Genomic DNA, 19,232 nt, shown 5'->3' with positions numbered 1-19,232 from the left:
GTTCAAAAAATGCTTTACAAATATCAATCACATTTATGCATTTGACATATTTTTTATCAAAAGTGATTAACTCCATTTATTTACAGGGACAATGACCCTGGACAAACCTGGAGTAAAGAGCCTTGCTGATTGACCAGCAATCTTCTTCTAACCAGTTCATTGGTTTATCCCCCTACACTACAAAAGGTTTTAAAGCTCTAACAAATATTTGCATGTAATTGTAAACCTATAAAATGACATTTGTCAAGAAACTGAATGCTGACAACATGAATTTTAAAACATTTTGATCTTTCTTAATGTTTTAAAGGTAGTCATGCTCCTGGAGAGCCGGCACAGGGATGTTTGGAGCAGACACTGCAGCAGCCAGATTGTCCCGCACTTGTTCTCCCACTCTTGCTTCAAGGTTGTGGGGATCAGGGGGGCCGTCATCATGGTCTTCCTCATCCTCTGGCTCAACGATGTCCCCATTGGCTAGAGCGAGATTGTGAAGCACAGCGCAGCACGCAACAACCTCAGGCACGAAGGCAGGGCTCACCTCCAAGGCCTTGAAGAAGATACAGCGCCAGCGTGTCTTCAGCATCCCAAACGCTCTCTCCACGATGTTGCGGACACGGGAGTGCTTGCTGTTGAAACGAGCCTGCAAAGGGGTTCTGCAGCGGCTCTCTGTACGGGGTGATGAGGCAGATGGGTGCACTCAGGCAAGGATAGCCTCCATCCCCGAGGATGCACTCTCCTGCAGGTGGATATACACTGCCAGCATACACTGGACTGTTCCTCAGCACCCTGGCATCGTGCACAGACCCAGGATACCCCACAATCACATCAAGGAATTTCCCCCGGTGATCAGTGATGGCCTGGAGTTGGATGGAGTGAAACAGCTTTCTGTTGAAGTAGCAGTGGGAGTTATTTGCTGGAGGTTTGATACGAATATGACAGCCGTCTATTGCACCAACTGCTCTGCTGAAAGCTGGTGGCCCAGACAGCTGTGCAAATCCTGCTCCCACTGCCTCCAGGTCATCTCCGGTCGGAAAGCAGATGTAGCGAAAATGAGTCTGTTTTGGGGAAATTATTTAACTCAAATGGGGAATATTATTCATTAGATAATGAATATGTAATCGCATACATAAATTAAATTATCCCAAATAGGGAATGGACTAAACATTACCATATATGAATAATTAACACGATTGATCGTAGTAATTATTGATATTTGGTTTGGTTAAGTCAGATTAATTGTCAGGGTCAATTTACATGTGATTCCAAATTAGTTTGTCATGCATCCTGGTTCGTCCTGCGAATCGGAGATGAAAACTTCCTTATATCACAAGATTACCTGCCTGTATACCGAGTGAATATTTTCCGCTGGCCACACGGAAGTATCTGCTCGTATACGGCACTTTCAGATGTTTACAATAGTTAACCGAGGTAGAGCTTTGGTAACTTACAGATCTTTGACATATTACAGAGACTTCAATCATGGGACAATGAGACAGATTCGATTCAAAGGATTATGGAATTTTAATAACACAATACTAAGGGTTATATAGACTACTAAAAATCACGCAGGAGTAAATAATATGCATATCAAAACAAACAATTAATACAGGATTGCAATATGACGTATTTAAAAGGAGACAGTTAGAGTGAGAGGGAGGTGAGAGAGAGAGGGAGAGAGAGAGGGAGAGAGAGAGAGAGAGACAGTTCAAAACAGTTCAACAGAGACCCAAAGGATTCCAATATTAATCGAGACAACTTTAAGCAGCACTTAATTGAGATTTGTACGTTACTTGATTTAAACACGGTCCCTTTGTGTTGAGTTGTGTTACAAAGACAGCGTGGTTGGAGTTGTCTGGCACGTCTTCCGGTAGGAGGCAGATGTTTGCGATTGCTTCAGCTGCGGCCCGTACGAGAGGCGATTAATCTTAAACTTGTTTCGTTCTTGAATGAAACCGAACTATCAACTGAGGTAGATCGAAAGAAAGCAACTTAGATTTAAAACAAAGTAGAAAAACGACGAAGAAGGAAAACTCCGGCTGGAGTTTAGCAGGAAAGTTTAGGCATCTCTCTCTGGCGTAGGAAACTGCACAGAGGATAAGGTGGCGGTCTATTTTGAAGGAGCGAGGGACACGCCTTCCTCACGTGTTTGATCCAATCGTGTTGCAGGAAGGCGGGTCGTCAGACCTCGTGATTCACGCCTTACGGATCATGTGCATAGGGGATAAACTTGTTCGAAACACACTTCTAAACTAGTATTAATAAAAGCATGCATCATATTACATTTTGGGTTGATGATTCAATCTTCTTTGATTATTCTGATTACAACCATACCAAATTCGGCATTCCTAGGGCTTAGTGAAATGCAGATACATGATTTTCGTGATTAAAACGGATGTTAAATTGGTCACATATCATAACAGCTTACAGTTATACCAGTTTTGTCATCAGGGAATCATGAAAACACAATCACAAAACATTATACATTTACAAAAGGGGATTTTTGATCCCATGTGTTCAGAGTATTTCGTGTGTGTTCATGCGTATGTATGTATGTTCAGAGTTCATTGACCGATGGTGACGGGGGGGGGGTGAACTCGCGACCAGTCCCGTGTGAGCGTGGGTGCTTCGAATTTGATGAGTTTAACAACGGCTACAATGGCCAGTTGTCTAATCTCACAATTCTCTTCTGTGTGTGTGTAAGCGAAAAACCCCAAAGGGGGATTCCACGTGTGTGCGCTTATCTGAATGGACAATGTTCGTCTTGTCACCTTCGGAGGGGTTCTTCCACGTGATTCTGATTCCAGTCAGTAATTCAATCAAATCCAAGCCCCATTTGCTTTGTGTGGCAAATTACAACAGAGAGGCTTTGTGAGTGACTCGGTAATCTAATCAGCAGTTCCAATGACCCTTTTGTCATAGTTTCTGAATTAAAAGAATGCAAAACCAGCAGTTTAAGAAAATGGCAGATCTGACCATGGCTACACAGATCACCCTCCTCAAAATTCCCATGATGGCCTTGCTCACTCTGTGCACAATGTTATACACAGTAGGGTTGTCACTTTTTATTCGATATTCGAATATGCATTCGAACATGACGTGAAATATCCGTAATCGAACTATAAATAAACTAACCGGTTTTTAAAGTGCCATGTTTAGCGCATTTTTTACAGTCTATGATTAGACCGTTTGTTTTTTATTTTATTGTTTGCCATCTCATCCAGTAGCGGGCACTCTAAACGTATTGTAGCGTAAGCTCATGACCAAATCAAGCGAATAATAGCCAATAGCCACCCTGTTTTGAAAATGGAAGATAACGCACAGAACGGCCAGCCTGAGCGGACAATTTCTACTCCAACTCATCTAAAAAGTAGTGTCTGGAAATGGACAATCCGATTGATGAATCCGAACACGGTGTTTACATGAACGATACATAAAGTAATGTGCGCGTTATATGTCACAAGATTCAAATCGGAATTTACTTTTTGACATGCGCACACTGCACGAATATGCCGCTGTTCGCGCATAACTACTCTCCTCTCTTGGTTCTTTATTTGTTTTAAACAGCAGACTTAATATTTATCCGTCTCTGGTCATGATTTGGAGACGATGAGCATGATTTGCCGTGCTGCTTATATTGATCACGCAGTAAAACCCCGCGCCCAAAACCAGTCGTCTGTGGATGAGAATCTGAAACAAGTACTGGTGGGACGTTGTTCTGCTCCACTTCACAGACGCTGAGTGAAATGAGATTTTTTCAATTTTTTCTAACGGAACACTCATTTATATGACACTTTATTCAACAGGAAGAACAGCTCGCTCCGTGCGTAATACGTCATTGCACATGCGCAGTCCTTTTAGTTTCGGTTTTCAATTTGATCAAGTGTTTACATGTTCTTTCGATCGGATTACAAAAGTAGTAAACCATCGGATCGATTAAGGTGTTTACATGAAGGTTTTTTTAGTCCGATTGAGCCGTCAATCCGATTATAAGGGTCCATGTAAAGACGCGCAAATGTGTGCCAGGCACGTGTGCGCGCTCCGAGCACGTGTTCTCCACCGCGGGGAACATCGTCAATAAAAAGAGAGCCGCACTTGATCCAGATCAAGTTGATAAATTGGTGTTTCTAGCAAACAATATTAAGAAATGAATTAGGCTAGGCTATATAGGCCTTACTCCTGCTGCTGTTTAAGTTGTCACTTTATTGTTTGTGCCGTGCTGTTCCGCTTCAGTTTTTTCCCATAAGTAGCCTATTTGTGATTTTGTGATTTGCTATGCATAGTGACACTTCATATAGATTAAGTTGATAACTTGCTGTTTAAAACATTAAGTAAAAAAAAAAAGTTCAGACAGGCCTGAGTCCTGGTTATGACTGTCAGACTGTTAATAAATGTGTGATTTCCGTTACGGTGTTTTTTTTTTTTGGTGGGGGTGGGGGGCGCTCGTAGATATTCGAATATATTCGAATACATTGCTTGATATTCGATATCCGTTCGAATTAGATTTTTCTCAAAAGTGACAGCCCTAATACACAGAGGTCTTTGGGATGTCGAAGGCCTGCGACACCACCCTGTAGGATGCTGCATGGGCCAGCCAGTGCAGGAACACAAGGACCTCAATCTCCCGTTCCCATCCATGGTCCGATTCCAGTCTGACTGCAGCAATCAGGGACCTGATGGACGGCATAGACAGGCGAAGGTGGGCGGCACGGTGGTCAGCTGCTTCATCAAGATAAAGCCGCAGAATGGGAACCGCTCTATTGAGATGGCAGTATGATGTGGGGTTCACCGCCTGTAAATACATCATAGTTTGTTAGAACAAAAAGCTTGAATTAAGCAATGTTTCATATGGTATTGACTTGTATATGTATTTCTTTATAGTGATATGATATATTTTATTCATTCATTTATTTTTATTCATGTTTCATATTAAATATTTATTCATGTTTCAATAAAATATTCATTTCATTAATTCTTGCATTAACCATTGCTTGAAGGAAATTGTATGTATTCACATCAGCTGCATTTGTCTAGTGTGTATTCATACATCTATGTCATATGACAATACAACAGTTTGCTTGTTTTACCAAAATATATAATTTTAATTAAGAAAATGTTATATAATTAAGTGCTGGTCAGCATTTGTCATTATTGTGCATAAGTGTTGGGGTGGGCTAGTAATGCAATTCATTCTGGGGTAATCTTAATTTTTTAAGTAGTAATACTTGCTTTGTTTGAGTATAAAATCATCAGTCTTCTCCAAAGGCGAGATCTCCGAGCAGCAGCCCGACGTCTCCTTTGTCCACACATTCGTCTAGCTATTGCAGACATGCCAACCATTTCAGACGCTGATGAAAACTGTTCTAGTTAGGTTGTACTGATGCAGTGAGATGTCGGTGCACCTGTTGCTCATAACTTTTAAATTGTTGCGCTTGTGATAACGTCATAGGTCACATGATAACGTCAACATGGCGGATGATGTCCGGATCGCATTCATACTCAACGAGATTTGGCTATGAAGTACCTACTCTTTTCGCGCTCGTTGAGTAAGTACTCATTGAAATTAAGTACCTACTCATTGAGTATGCGGTTTGGAACGCAGCCTTAATTTCCTGCATTCAGGTGCATTTTTTATTTAATTTAATTGATAGGTAAAAAGATAGAATGCTTTATTTGTAGAACTGTAACAGCTATTCACAGAAACACAAATAAATAATACATGAATATTAAATAATATTAAAAAAATGAATATAAAATACTGTGTATATAGATATTTATCTATATCTATTTAAAGCTGCAGTAGGGAGTTGAGAAAACGTTGACTTAGCCTGAAAATTTGAACAAGCACAACTTACAGGTCCCTGCACCCCCTTGCTCTCTGCTGCGCTACAGCCCTCCCTCCACAGCTCGTCCTCCACAGCGGAGCCTGTCGTGAACGCGGAGGCTAGTAAACAGGCCCACCCATAACAGCGGATAAAAAGTTATATGGCACATTCACTAATAGGGACTAAACGTCAATAATATGCTTTACATTGACTATGGCCTGCCCATACTTTGACTACAAACTTGGTCCTCAAATCATTATGTATTTTCCAATAGCCTACATGTAACTTTATAACGTTGCACTCTATCTATAAGTTATAAATAGCTAGTAAGATAACGTTAATATAACGGTAACTAACGTTACAGTAAGTAAGTACTTATTCTAGCGATATATAATGCTAGATAAGGTGTGCTAGTACATTATTTCAGCAACATGACAAGCCAGTGAATTAGCAGGTTTCAATTGTTGCTTAGCAGAGTGCGTGACATTTTACATCTACATGTTATGCAGCTAGAGTTTTGACACCGAGTCAATGGGCTCTGTGTAATTCTTTCTTTTTCGCTTGTTTATCGTCATCGGTCTTTTTCCTTTTACCTCTTTGTTTTATGAGCAGGTGTCACTCGAGAATTGGCAGTTTAGGTTGTTTCTCCGTCATAAGCACAGCTGCAGCACGCCGGCAATCTTGAGTTTGAACGACGGCTCGCGCTGTGCAAGAGAGGGGTGTGATCAGCGCGGACACGAGCGTGATTGACACTGCTAAGACACTCCTCCTGGCTCTGATTGGTTGTTTCTGACCGGGAGCGTGTATTTCTTGCAAATGGCAATAGGACCACTGGGAGGAGCCAGAGTAGCTTGATTTTTACACAGATTATCTCTCTCATATTCTACTGTCAGGACATAATGACAGTTTTAGCAAATACATGTTTTCAAAAGTTACCTACAGGAGCTTTAACTATCTATACACACACACACACACACACACACACACACACACACACACACACACACACAAATCAGTCCAACAGTCTGCTTGTATAAGTCTGTAAAAGGAACTATAGCAGGCATGAAAACGGGTCAGGGGTGAAAAAGTTGAGACGGATATTACCCCTCTAGGGGGGTCCGGGGGCATGCTCCCCCGGAAGAAATTTTTTAAATATTCCATATTTTAAAGCATCAATCTGATGCATTTTGAGATGCATTTTTTGCCAACCTGGAGAGCTGGAGAAACTTAACTTCAGCCATGAGTCAAAAGTATTATGGCCTCCGAAGCGTTAGCTAATAATTTTCCACCAGAGCTTTAGCTAGCTGGCTAATGTTGTGTTCCCTCCTGCTGTGTTCAACGACTCAATTCATCAAGCTAAGCCTTTGTCAACAGAGCTCCTGGGTAACTTAGATATAGCCTACCAGAAAATATTAGGGATGTCCCGATATTATTTTTACTGAACCGATCCAATCCGATACCAAAAATTCGGAGTATCAACCGATACCGGTCCAATACCAGCGCAGTTTTTTTTTTAAATCAGGTAGAATTTCTATAACTCTGTTGAACTGATAATCACTCTTTTGTGTGTTAAACACAATCTACTTAATACAGACAACTTCATTATAAATAAAAACAACAAATCAAAAAATATATATGATCATAACCTATGACAAAAATTATATTATAAACTAGATTAGTGGATAACTCAGTAAAATTTGGCCTAGAAAAACAATAATTGTATAAAATCTGAACATTTAGTGAAAAAAACATTTAGTGGGGGAACAGAGACAATAAGTGTAGCACTAAATCAAGTAAAACGTTACATATTGCTATTTGTATTGTTGTAAAATACATTCATGAAAAACAAGATAAAATTCAGAAAGATCAATTATTATATATAGTCTACTATAAAATTAAGACATTTTTAAGTGTATAGCACAGCTGTTTAATGAGGCAGCAACATATGATAGATAGGACAGAACAGAACAAAAAAAGCTATTAATAATTTTTCATTGCGCAAAAGCAGGGGCGCTGCTAAGGATTTTGGGCCCCATGAAAAGAATCTTGGCAGGGCCCCCAACACAGCTGAGACTTTTTTCATATTAATTTTCATAAAATCATGCGCTTTTATGGTATTTTGACTATCATTCTCATATATTTAAGTCAATCAGACAATTGAACTCCATCCCATGTCCACACCCGTAATTTGTCCTCTGTAATACAAAGCCGTGCACCCGCTGCACCCTGCTCTATCGAAACGAGCTAACTTGACGAAAAATGCTACCGTAGAGACCTGGGCAGTGGGGCCTCATGTACAAAGCGTGCATACGCCATAGCTGTCAACATTGAACATTGAAAATAAGGGAGATTTCCCGGAATCCATTTCCAAAATAAGGGATTTTTTTTTCTACACGATTCTTAACCACAAACTCTTAAGTGTCACCGGCCCACCGGTGGGCCCAAATCCATTACATTTTTAAAACAGTAATATCCTATATTAAACCTAAACTAATCTTGACAAACTATATATCATTTGAAAGCTTACAATCTCTAGTTTCCATGATTGATTTTCAAAATAAATTACAGAGGAGCCGTAATTTATCAATTTGCAACAATAATATTTTCATACTCCTAAGGCGTGTTTAGACCTTTATTTCGTGATGAACATGAAAAATCATGAAAGAAGGGTAGAAACCTGTTTGTTTTCATGCCAAGAGTTCAAAAGATAGCATCCATTCAATTATTTTAGAAAAAAAGGTCTGAATTTTTTTAAATATAAAGAAAAAAATTTATAGATTCACTATTTGTGATGTGGCAGGAAGCTATAACGCACATACTTGTTCTTTTTATGTGTTTCTTAGAGGTTGAATTCATATCAAAATCTGCCAAACTTCTCATATTACTTCTGAATAGGATGCCTACTTCATAAATTGTATGACAATTGTGGAAATAATGGTTCAGATCACTCAAAACACATATGGAAATGGAGGCACCCTTATATGGGCAGTAATGGAGTCTGGTTGTCATCTAGTGAAAAATTTTGGTACTGTGCCCAAACAAAATCTTACTGAAAGCTAATTTTTTGAGATATCAACCTAAAATTTGAAACACAACTTGTTCAGATTTTTGGCTTTGATTTTTTTGCAGTTTTAGAGTTGCCCAGGTTTTGAAAATATATATTTTATATAAAATATGAATAATTAAATTTTTTACATTGTACATTTTCATAAACTCAAACTTCTATAACTTTTTTTCTGTTTCACTTTCTTAATTTATTTCACTTCTACAAAAATGCCAAATGTCTTTAAAACAAGACCAATCTTACGTCTATATTCCAAAGCATTCTTGAATTACAACCATTTAAGTTTGAAATGTGCATTTTCATGTATATATTTAAAAAAAGGGGGTGACACTTAAAGGGTTAAAAATAAAGCACTAATCATTAAAAGTCTAAAGAGTTTATAACTAGCCTACATATGTGTGAGAGAGAAAGAGACAATGTGTGTGTGTGTTTTTTTTTTACTACATTCTTGTAAAATCTACAATGTTTTATTAATGAGGTGAAGAGAAGAGTGTATGTCTTGGAACATACATGTGAAAGACTGAAGGCATTCCTCAATGGTGGGACGTTCTTCAATCGATTTAGACAGCATTCTGCTAATAATATATTTTTGTCTTGTCCATGTTTCTTCACATTGAAGAATGAAGTTACCCATTTTGACATTTTGAGATAGCCCAAATGGATCCTTTGAGTAGGGTGTAGTTGTCTGATAGGGGTGTTGCCCATCCGTCAGGATGTAATGCACCAAGCACCCTGCGACCTTTGAAATAAAAGATTATTTCAAAAATTATTTCAGTAATGGTCACAAATAAACTGTACAGAATGAATAAAGATGATTGAAATAATGAGCAAATGCTGCTGTGCTCATTAGATGAAAGCTGCTCTGAATATTAGCATTCAGGACAATTGAACATAGAACAAGTGTATGCATTTTTGGCAGAACTGATATCTATATATTTTATTTTAATTACTCATAGTGGTCACACTAAAATAGTATTATAACTGCATACATGTAAACTTTTAATCTACACCCACCCAACCCCCCTAATTTTTTTATTGACGCAACTTATAGGCCTATATAGACCCATTCGTATACAATGGGGCGAAGGGAGGGTCAAGTCTATTTTGAATATATATCTCAGTCCCTAACAACTTCTAAACTGGGAATTTCCTGAGAGCTTTGACTTGTACCTGTACTACCTTACCACTGCAGAATAATTTAGACATTGATAGTTTTGCCATAAAACACATTATTACGAGTTGAATGAACTGAACAGTTCTAAGTAGAATGTTTTTAAATTGTGATAATTGCAACATAGTGTGAAAGTAGCATATGACAAAATAATCTCTCTTGGTAACAGGTAAATAAGGACTAAGTGGCATGTTTTTTTTTTTACACAGCATCAAACCAAAACAATTTTATTAGATCAAAACCATGTTTTTGCTCCTAACTCACTTATAAGGTCATTCAAGTGTTTGAAATACCTTCCTTCTGTGATCTGATGAGGCATAGTAAATAAATTTGTAAAAAAATAGGTTCCCCAATTGTGAGGCCAAATACAAAGAATACAAAAACAAATTGACGACAATTTTAAGAGAAACTAAAAGGGATTATTACAATAAACAAATTAAAGATAATAAAGGAAATGTGAAAACAACATGGAAATATTAAATAATATAATGAAACCAAATTCACAACATATAAAGTTACCTGAATATTTTGAATACAATGAAATTGTTATGAACAATAGCATAGATGTGGCCAATGAATTTAATTAATTTTTTATTAATATTGGGGAAAATAATGCCAAATCAATTGACATATCTAAACATAGTCAAAATGCCACCTGTAGAATGGGAAGTAGAATAATGCAATCGATGTTGGGTGAAGTTCAGGAAAAATTACATTTTGCCTATATTGCTAGCCAATGTGAAAATAAAACATCTATTGATAGTGACGGACTTGACATGACCGTTGTAAAAAGGACCATTGACTGTATTATTAAACCAATGACTTTAATTTGTAATTTGTCTATACAGTCAGGTGTCTTTCCCGAGAAGATGAAGGTTGCTAAGGTCGTTCCACTTTTTTAAAATGGAGATGTACACCACTTTAACAACTACAGACCAGTGTCATTGCTCTCTCAGTTTTCTAAAATCCTTGAAAAGTTGTTTGTTCAAAAAATAAATACTTTTTTTAGAAAAACATAAAAGAATTACTGAAAAACAATATGGCTTTAGAGAAAAAAGATCAACAGCTTTGGCATTAATTGAACTCATAGGAAAAATTACATCTGCAACTGAGAATAAGCAATACACAGTGGGGGTCTTTATCGACTTTAGCAAAGCATTTGATACCATAAATCACAGTTTTCTATTGTCAAAATCATTCAACTGTGGCATTAGGGGTCTGGCTCATCAATGGCTCAAAAGTTATCTCAATAATCGACAGCAGTTTGTTCAAAGTAATGGTAAAACATCTGAGTTAAAAGACATAATATGTCGAGTTCCACAAGGGTCCGTCCGTTACTTTTTATTTTGTTCATTAATGACCTCTGTGAAGTGTCTAAGATATTAAAGTTTTTGATGTTTGCCAATGATACTAACATTTTTTACTCTGAAAATAATCTGTCAGAAATTACAGAAAATATAAATTCAGAAATGGTAAAAATTAAGAAATGGTTTGACAAAAACAAATTATGTTTAAATTGGGAGAAAACAAAATACATGATTCTTGGTAATCGCAAAAAGCTAAAAATACCAATGGGCTATATGCACGCTTAAGTTCGGCATTTGACACAAGGATGCTCTTCAGTTTCCGGTTGGGGAGATTTCAAGCGGAGGAAAACCGAGGAAAACGGCATTATGGCAGAGCCTACAAAATGTACTGTTCTTCCGTCTTTGAAACAAAACTTTAATACGTTTAGATGTAATTTTATATATAGTTATGTTTATTTACCGGTAATATAATAAACAAAGAAGCATAAACAAAATGAGGGGTGGCTGTTTTGTCTGTTTTTGTGACTAACGTTTCTTTAGTATATCCATAGAGTATAAAAGCCAATATACATTTTCGGTATAGCATTGGACTCTACAATCGGCGGAAGTAATCCAGCATCCTTAGACCTTCACCGGAAATACGGCCGTGCATAGAGCCCATTGAAGGAACTGATATTGAAAGAGTTAATGCAATAAAATGTGTTGGTGTTTTTTTGGATGATAAATTGAATTGTAAAGATCACATAGTTTATATTAAGAGTAAAGTGTGTAAAAGCATTGGGGTCTTGTACACAGTTAAAGATGTTTTAGACTACTCTTCATTGCATATGCTGTACAATTCCCTAATACTTCCATATTTTGGATACTGCACAGAGGTCTGGGGTAATACATACCCTAGTAACACAAAACCTCTGTTTTTGTTACAGAAAAAAGCATTAAGGATTATAAACAAGACAGGCTACAGAGAACACACCAATAGTTTATTTGTAAGTTCTAGACTGCTAAAATTCAAAGGTTTGGTTGATTTGAAGATTTTGATTTTTATGTGGAAAGCAAAGCAGAGAGTTCTGCATAGGACGTTACAAAATGTATTCACTCTCGTATCAGAGGAAGATGGCCAAAGGCGGCAATATTATTTTAAAACTTTTTTTGCACGTATTACAAAAACAGAAGAATTTGCATAAGAGAAAAATACAGGAATGTTACAAAGAAAATTATATTAATGGTGATAATTAAGTGTAAAGATAGGTATTACTGAAAATATTTGGTGATTGGGGTGAGGATTGGGGTTGATCCATTCATAAAGCAGCTGTTTTTTACTGTTGTTTTTTTTTATGTGCACAAATAGCGACAGATATTACAAGATTATTTCTTCTTCCTGTTCCTTTTTTTCCGTTCATGGACATAAAACAAAAATGTTGTAAAACGGCATGTACGAATAAATAAATAATCAAATTGGTGTACTTATGCACTATGACATTTTGTAGTAAAAATAGTGTGAATTCTTATGTAAATACCCAAGATTATATTTTTTCCTTCATATTATACTATATTATTCATAATGTTTATACCTGCTTTACGTTAATTTACAGTGACAGCTGGATGTCCATATAAGCAGTGTTGGGTAGTATCTGATTACATGTTATCTGGATTACATATTTGGTTCTCCCTACTACTAATAATTTATCTTTTTTACTTTTTCTTTCTAAAAAGCTTATATATGTTCAGAAGCTCTTCAGTTTTGTGGAACTGCACAACTGACTATCACTGAAAACTAATACAGCAATTGATCACTGGATTTACAGAAATTGTTTCATTTCACAGTGTTTTCTCAACATTGCAACATTGCATATCGAATCATCTCCTAACAAACATGTTCATTATTTGAATCGCCACTCATTTAACCTCATATTACAGTCTTTTGAAAGGCTTTTGTCTTTCAAAAAAAAAAAAAAAAAAAAAAAAAAAATTATGAATTAATAATTTTAAAGAGTTTCATTAAACTCACAAACCCCTGTAGTTCCATCACAAACCCCAGTCTGAGAAGCCCTGACCTAATGCAATAGTTAATACACTTTTTTATATATATATATATATATATATATATTCTTTCTCATTGTATTATATCAATATGGTACAAGATTATCCTATTGAAATCCATGTGGTAAATTTGTTAGGTAATCAAAAGTAATCAAAACATAGTCCAATTACATTACCTAAAATGATTTAGATTTCAGGATTGTAAATTATTTGTAAATAATTTAGTGAATTAAGTTGTAAATTATTGTAATAAAATTAATAAAATTGTAAATTATTTAGATAATATCACTGACTGCAATTTGTGTCATGTAATTTGGAATCAGTAACTGAGTAGGCCTACAATATTAAAGTTATCTACCCAGTACTGTAAATAAGGAATTTCATGGAACATCATAATTGCATTTGTTTTAGTAAGTTTTGGACTTTCTACATGAGGTCAGAATTAATCTTTTAAAGGAGTCATAATGTAGTATTAACTTTGATACCCACGCTCTATTATAGTCATTTCATGCCCTTCTAAAAAAGAAAAATTGGAAAAAAATAAACAGAGAGCTCGTTTGACCCTTATTTCTGAATGCATTATTGTCTCGCGAGATCTGATGCGAGGTTTTGGCTGTCATGGACGGTCATTTTAATAATGCAAATGAGGGGCGCGTTGATTGGTGGCAGGAAGGAGGGGGCTTGACACCGCAGGTAACTTCAGCATATCATTACAAAAAGAGATCATGGAGCAAGTTGTTAATGAACCCGACCTGGCCGCGACCTACGGGATTCAACCGTATATGTTTGAGCCAGACTCTGAACCAGAGCTGGAAACGGAAGAGGAACAACAGTCAATTGAAGGACGTCTACATCAACATGTCTCTGAATGGTAAAGACAATTTTTTTGACTGAGACATATACATTAACATCAGTAACGAGCTAAAACGTTTTTTTGCTATTTTCTCCCAAATAAGTTTAGCTTTAATTTAATGTAGATTACATTAACGGAGATGTAGTCTACTTTATTTTCAGCTCACAGTGGTTATAGAGATTAACGTTTGCCAAAATGTGTTGTTTTTGCCTTTTTTGACGTTGTGGTTTTTTAGATATTTAATAATTTTCATCTGCAGACATGTAACGTTATGTTTTTCTTTATGTTTATTAATTCTTGACTGTTTTTTAAATGTATCTAATATCTATCCTTATCTATTATATAAAAAAATCAATACAATGATATGTTGTCATTGTTATGTTGTATACGATTATATTAAATAATAGCTGTATCATTTTCTAGTCTGTTTAAAGTGGAAAGATGTGGCTAGCATTCGTCGAGTCCATTCCCCGTGTTTACATCACATACATTAACCGCATTAGTTAGCTGCTATTTACACAAAATATAGTAATAAAAACACAGTCTTACCGTTTCAAATTCAGGCAAGTCCCTGATTGTTGGAATGGCACCTTTTTCCAAACGTAGCTTCGATGCCAACTTCGCGTGATATTGCCCCAAATTTGTAAAACATTCTTTTGTGAAATGTTTAGCGCGGACACCTAACGTTGAGCAAGTTGAGATGGTTGTTGGAACAGCGTCATTGAAAATAAATTTCATCCACTTGTCCCTTGTAGTTTGGTCAGTTTTGGGTAAAGAAAAAACATTAGAATGTGGATCATGACAGTCAACCACAGAGCAACTCACGTGTGCACTACGTTTCTGCATCTTTCTTGACTGTCACTGAATATGATGGGGAGAGGGGCAGGGCGGGCCTCCTCTGCGGTGTCCATATATGGTATATCCGGCCCCGTCTTGACGTCAAGTCGGGGGAGAAATTGAAATCTCGTATTTGAGTGCGCGTGCACGTTGGCTAGTTTAAAGGTTCTCTAAGCGATCCTGGGTGACGTCACTTCTTGTTGACGTTCGAACTATTGTCAAACAAAACGGAGGCTAGCTAGACCCTCCCTCCTCCTCATCCGCACACTAACCCCCCAAACCCTTCTTGTCGGTGATTGGCTAGAACAGTTTGTTATGTTTTGGGGAGCGGGTCGCTGCAGTTTGTTTTTGTTGCTGTGTGTGGAGCCTGGGCTGTCTACAGAGATCGCGTTTCTTTACAGTGTGTTCAGGGGACAGGCAGCCAGCGGATAGTGAGGAGATGTTTGCTGTATGTGACAAAAAATGTTTTGGCCTAAAAAACGCGTGACATCGCTTAGAGCACCTTTAAGAACCCTGGGGTAAACAAACGCTTCACTTTTGAATATCGGCATCCCGGCCAATGTATAATCGTTAGTCAATCATAACATACATTGATTCTCATGGAAAAGTGAAAATTGCACATTATGACTCCTTTAATGAATGCAAAAAACAATACATGAGAGTGTTTAGTGCACTACCAGTGGTTTTCAAAATTTTGAAATGCCCCTTTTTGGGGGTTTCCTTTCTGTCAACTTGTTTGTGGAGCATATTTGTGCAGTTTTTTTTAACACTTTATTGTGATGAACCCCAAAAGCCATTATGCTGACTATATGTAACTTTGCAACTACATGCAATTAATTAAAGAACACTTCAATGTGCCGGCATCCTCCCACAAATTAACAGGTTTTAACAAGATATTTTCTACCCTTACCTGGATATCTGATTCTTTCTTGTATTTGTATTGCATGCCTCCAACATCTTCAAAACTTGACCAAGAAAAAGATCCAGCCATTTGAGAGAGCAGTGTGGTTTGTGCCAGATCCAGTTTTCTGCTTGCTCCAAAGTCTGCGATGTACAGTTTGTTGTTGATATCTGTAGAAAAGTACAAATGCCCATAAAAACTTTAACAATTAAAATGACATCCACATTATCATATGCTTATGTATTTTAACTGGTAATTTTTGCTGATATTACAGGATAATTATGGTTAATCCACAGACTGCTCTTACCAAACAAAATATTTTCAGGCTTCAGGTCTCTGTGCAAAATTCCATATGAATTCAGTTCCTGAAGTCCTTGCAGTAACTGGCAGATCTCTAGTCTTCGATTCTCTATCAGGCTTTTTCTTTCGGGAAAATCCTTGTTTTCAATCAGCTCCATTAAACTATATTCACAAAGAGGTGAGACAAAATAGGCAAAGTAAGTGTCTTCCAACACTGACATGTGTTGCAGAAGGTGCTCTGCTTGTACATTTTTTGAACTCAGGAAATGAGCCATTTCCATTTCAGTTTTGGAAACATGTTTGGCAACTCGTTTCACTGCAACTTTGCAGTTGTTGAAGACTCCTGGGAAAATCTCAGCAGCATTGCATCCATTTGCAATCTTCATTTCTGTGTTGATGATAAGGTCATCAATTTTCATCACACCAGGCTTTAAATCAAGGTTTACAAATGAATTCTTCCATCGTGATTCCTGTAAAATGCATAAAAGCATTTAGAAAATGCATATTTAAATGTAAAAAAATGTTATACAGTGTATACAGTTCTTAGTAAACTCAGCTGAAGGAACAAACCTCTCTCTATATATTTACCATATTTTCCTTGATCTCTCTGAATGTGGAAGTACAGGTTTTCTGAAACAAATTACATTAAAAGCATGCATCAATATGTAGGGTATTGAGGCATTATTTTAATCATGGTAATACAGATTTCAGTTTAAATTAGATAATTAATTTAGTAAACATGAACCTATAATGAACTGCACTGTTACAGCATTTATTAATCTTAGGTCATGTTAATTTCAGCATTTAGTAATGCATAATTAAAACCAAAAGTTTTATTAGTTAACATTAGTTACTGCACTGTGAACTAACATGAACAGCATGAACTAAGCATGAACTAACATGAACAGCTGTATTTTTACTACTGTTAACAACGATTAACAAATACTGCAATAAATGTATTGCTCATATTCTTAACCAATGAACCTTATTGTAAAGTGTTACCAAGTTTTCCTCACCTCTTGATAAAATAATAAAAATAAGACACAAATATATAGAAATAGAAGCTGAAATACCTGTCTGCATGGGCAGTTAGGATCTCCGTAGTCATAGACAATTTCTTCTCCTGCATTGATTTTTGTTAACGCAAATGAACACAGATGTGGCATTTTCTTTTCATCCATTATCTGTTGGTCACAAAAGTACACAAACACACATTTGAATAGTTGCCTAGTTTGTAATGTCAAATAATGCTACAATCAAGATGAGGCTGTATAAAAGGAGTAATTAAAACAAAGAATAAGACAAAGAATACGGAAACATTAAATACAGACTTACTATTTTAATTTTGCTGTTTGGCTTGATGTGGTCATCATTTATGAATCGTCCGAGTCTTTCCGTAGCTTTACTGCCATCAACACTGTATGGTGAAATATTTTTAAAAAACACTGTATATAAACATACCATAATATTATAATGTCATTATACTTCATTAGAACATTCATTCATTTAATCTTACCAGTAAAATTGTCCCTGAAAGGAGTAGAAATGTAAAAAAAAACGGCATCTTCAGCTGAGTAGTCTTTGAACAGGGTCTCTCCTTCAGATCCATTAATGTGTCTTCCAACATACTCCAGCAGGAATTCTCCTGGCTCAATATGTTTTGTGGCGATTACTCCAAAACCTAATAAATAGAGTATAAATAAGAGTAAATTAAGTATGATAAAAGATTCATAAAGTTGTTTAGGTTGTCTAAATTGTTTTAAATGGTAGCCTTGCTTGGAAAACAACTACGATATCTACATCTTTATAAAAGTGCAAAACTACAAAACTCATATGTATCATGACACTGAATAGTGATCATTTCCATTGTTAAACAGGCCCCTCGCAGTCTAACTGGCAGTTACATACAAATAATATCAAGACCACTCACACATCTACATAATAGAGTTTAATTTAGAGACATCAGCAGCTGATGAATACGGGCAGGAAAACAGAAATAAATCCACCTTTAACTGATTCAAGTTGAAGCAATCATGTTTTTTTTCTCTTGTGTGTTTTGTTTTAACAGCCTGCTTTTTCTAGATACACATTTTAAACCCAACCATTAGGCATTATTTAGTGACCAAGCTTAGCTTTTAATTAAGTTTTGCAAAGTCATACTGATGGCAGAATTGAAAGTCGTAACTTACCTTTCTCTTCACACATTAATTTTTTCTCAAATGTGTCTTTATATTTCCCAGAAGCAATGAAGTACAAAGCTTCCTTTTCAGGAAAAACTCTTTGGGGTCTCATTATCCTGTGAAATATTTAAGAATATTTTATGTAGGATCTACTGTATATGCCAAGTTAAAAAATAAATAAATACTAAAAAAAAAAACTCTTTAGAATTGCGTAGACAATAAATTATTGAAAAGATGACAATGTGGGTGATAATTCACTACAATATATACTTTTTATATCAAGTATTTCTAAAAAATCATTTTAAAAACAAACTGAATATCAATAATACCAATCTGCATGCACATTTACATTGTAAGAGGATACAAAAACATTGTATAATGTTAGCATTTACAAATCATCATAACATGAAGTTAGAATGTGCAACTTACCTTTTACTTCGGAAAGAAAAAAAGTGAGATGAGAAATGGCTCAGTGCGCTTTTTCTTAGGATCTTGTTGGTAGATAAGTCTTTAGACTATAGCAGAAAGATAACTCTCCAATGTAGGAAACAATCTTGTAGAAGTCTTCTAAAGTTGTGCTCTTCCAAATGGCAAACAATGAAGTGTGAGTTAGGAACCCGGAATAGAGAGATACACATTTTGCTATCTGAGCAGTGATTGGGCCATGAAATCAAATAGCTAGTTTAAAATAAGGGTAGAATCCGGTGGTAAATTAGTTTTAAATCCAGTTGTAAACATCAACTGGATCAGGAAAAAGTCC

At 36.3% G+C, this 19,232-nt stretch overlaps 1 protein-coding gene across 1 annotated transcript; it reads right to left on the bottom strand.

The window, feature by feature from the left end:
• Positions 1-301: 301 nt before the first annotated feature.
• Positions 302-19,132, bottom strand: LOC130099790 (uncharacterized). The gene is made up of 13 exons (XM_056265597.1): positions 18,902-19,132; positions 18,482-18,588; positions 17,809-17,973; positions 17,628-17,709; positions 17,366-17,476; positions 16,881-16,922; positions 16,300-16,762; positions 16,002-16,162; positions 9,394-9,622; positions 4,527-4,713; positions 2,971-3,022; positions 536-1,052; positions 302-471 (listed from the first exon to the last, which is right to left on the bottom strand). The coding sequence occupies exons 5-13, from the start codon at positions 17,471-17,473 to the stop codon at positions 302-304; spliced, it is 1,929 nt and encodes a 642-aa protein (XP_056121572.1). The 5' UTR covers positions 17,474-17,476; positions 17,628-17,709; positions 17,809-17,973; positions 18,482-18,588; positions 18,902-19,132.
• Between the last annotated feature and the right edge of the window lie 100 nt (positions 19,133-19,232).

This window comes from Rhinichthys klamathensis, unplaced genomic scaffold (assembly GCF_029890125.1).
Source record: "Rhinichthys klamathensis goyatoka isolate OS25496 unplaced genomic scaffold, OSU_Roscu_1.1 h1tg000236l_1, whole genome shotgun sequence".
In the NCBI taxonomy this organism is placed as follows: domain Eukaryota; kingdom Metazoa; phylum Chordata; class Actinopteri; order Cypriniformes; family Leuciscidae; genus Rhinichthys; species Rhinichthys klamathensis.
The sequence above is the reverse complement of the archived record's forward strand: the minus strand, read 5'-3'. Positions and strand labels throughout refer to the sequence as shown.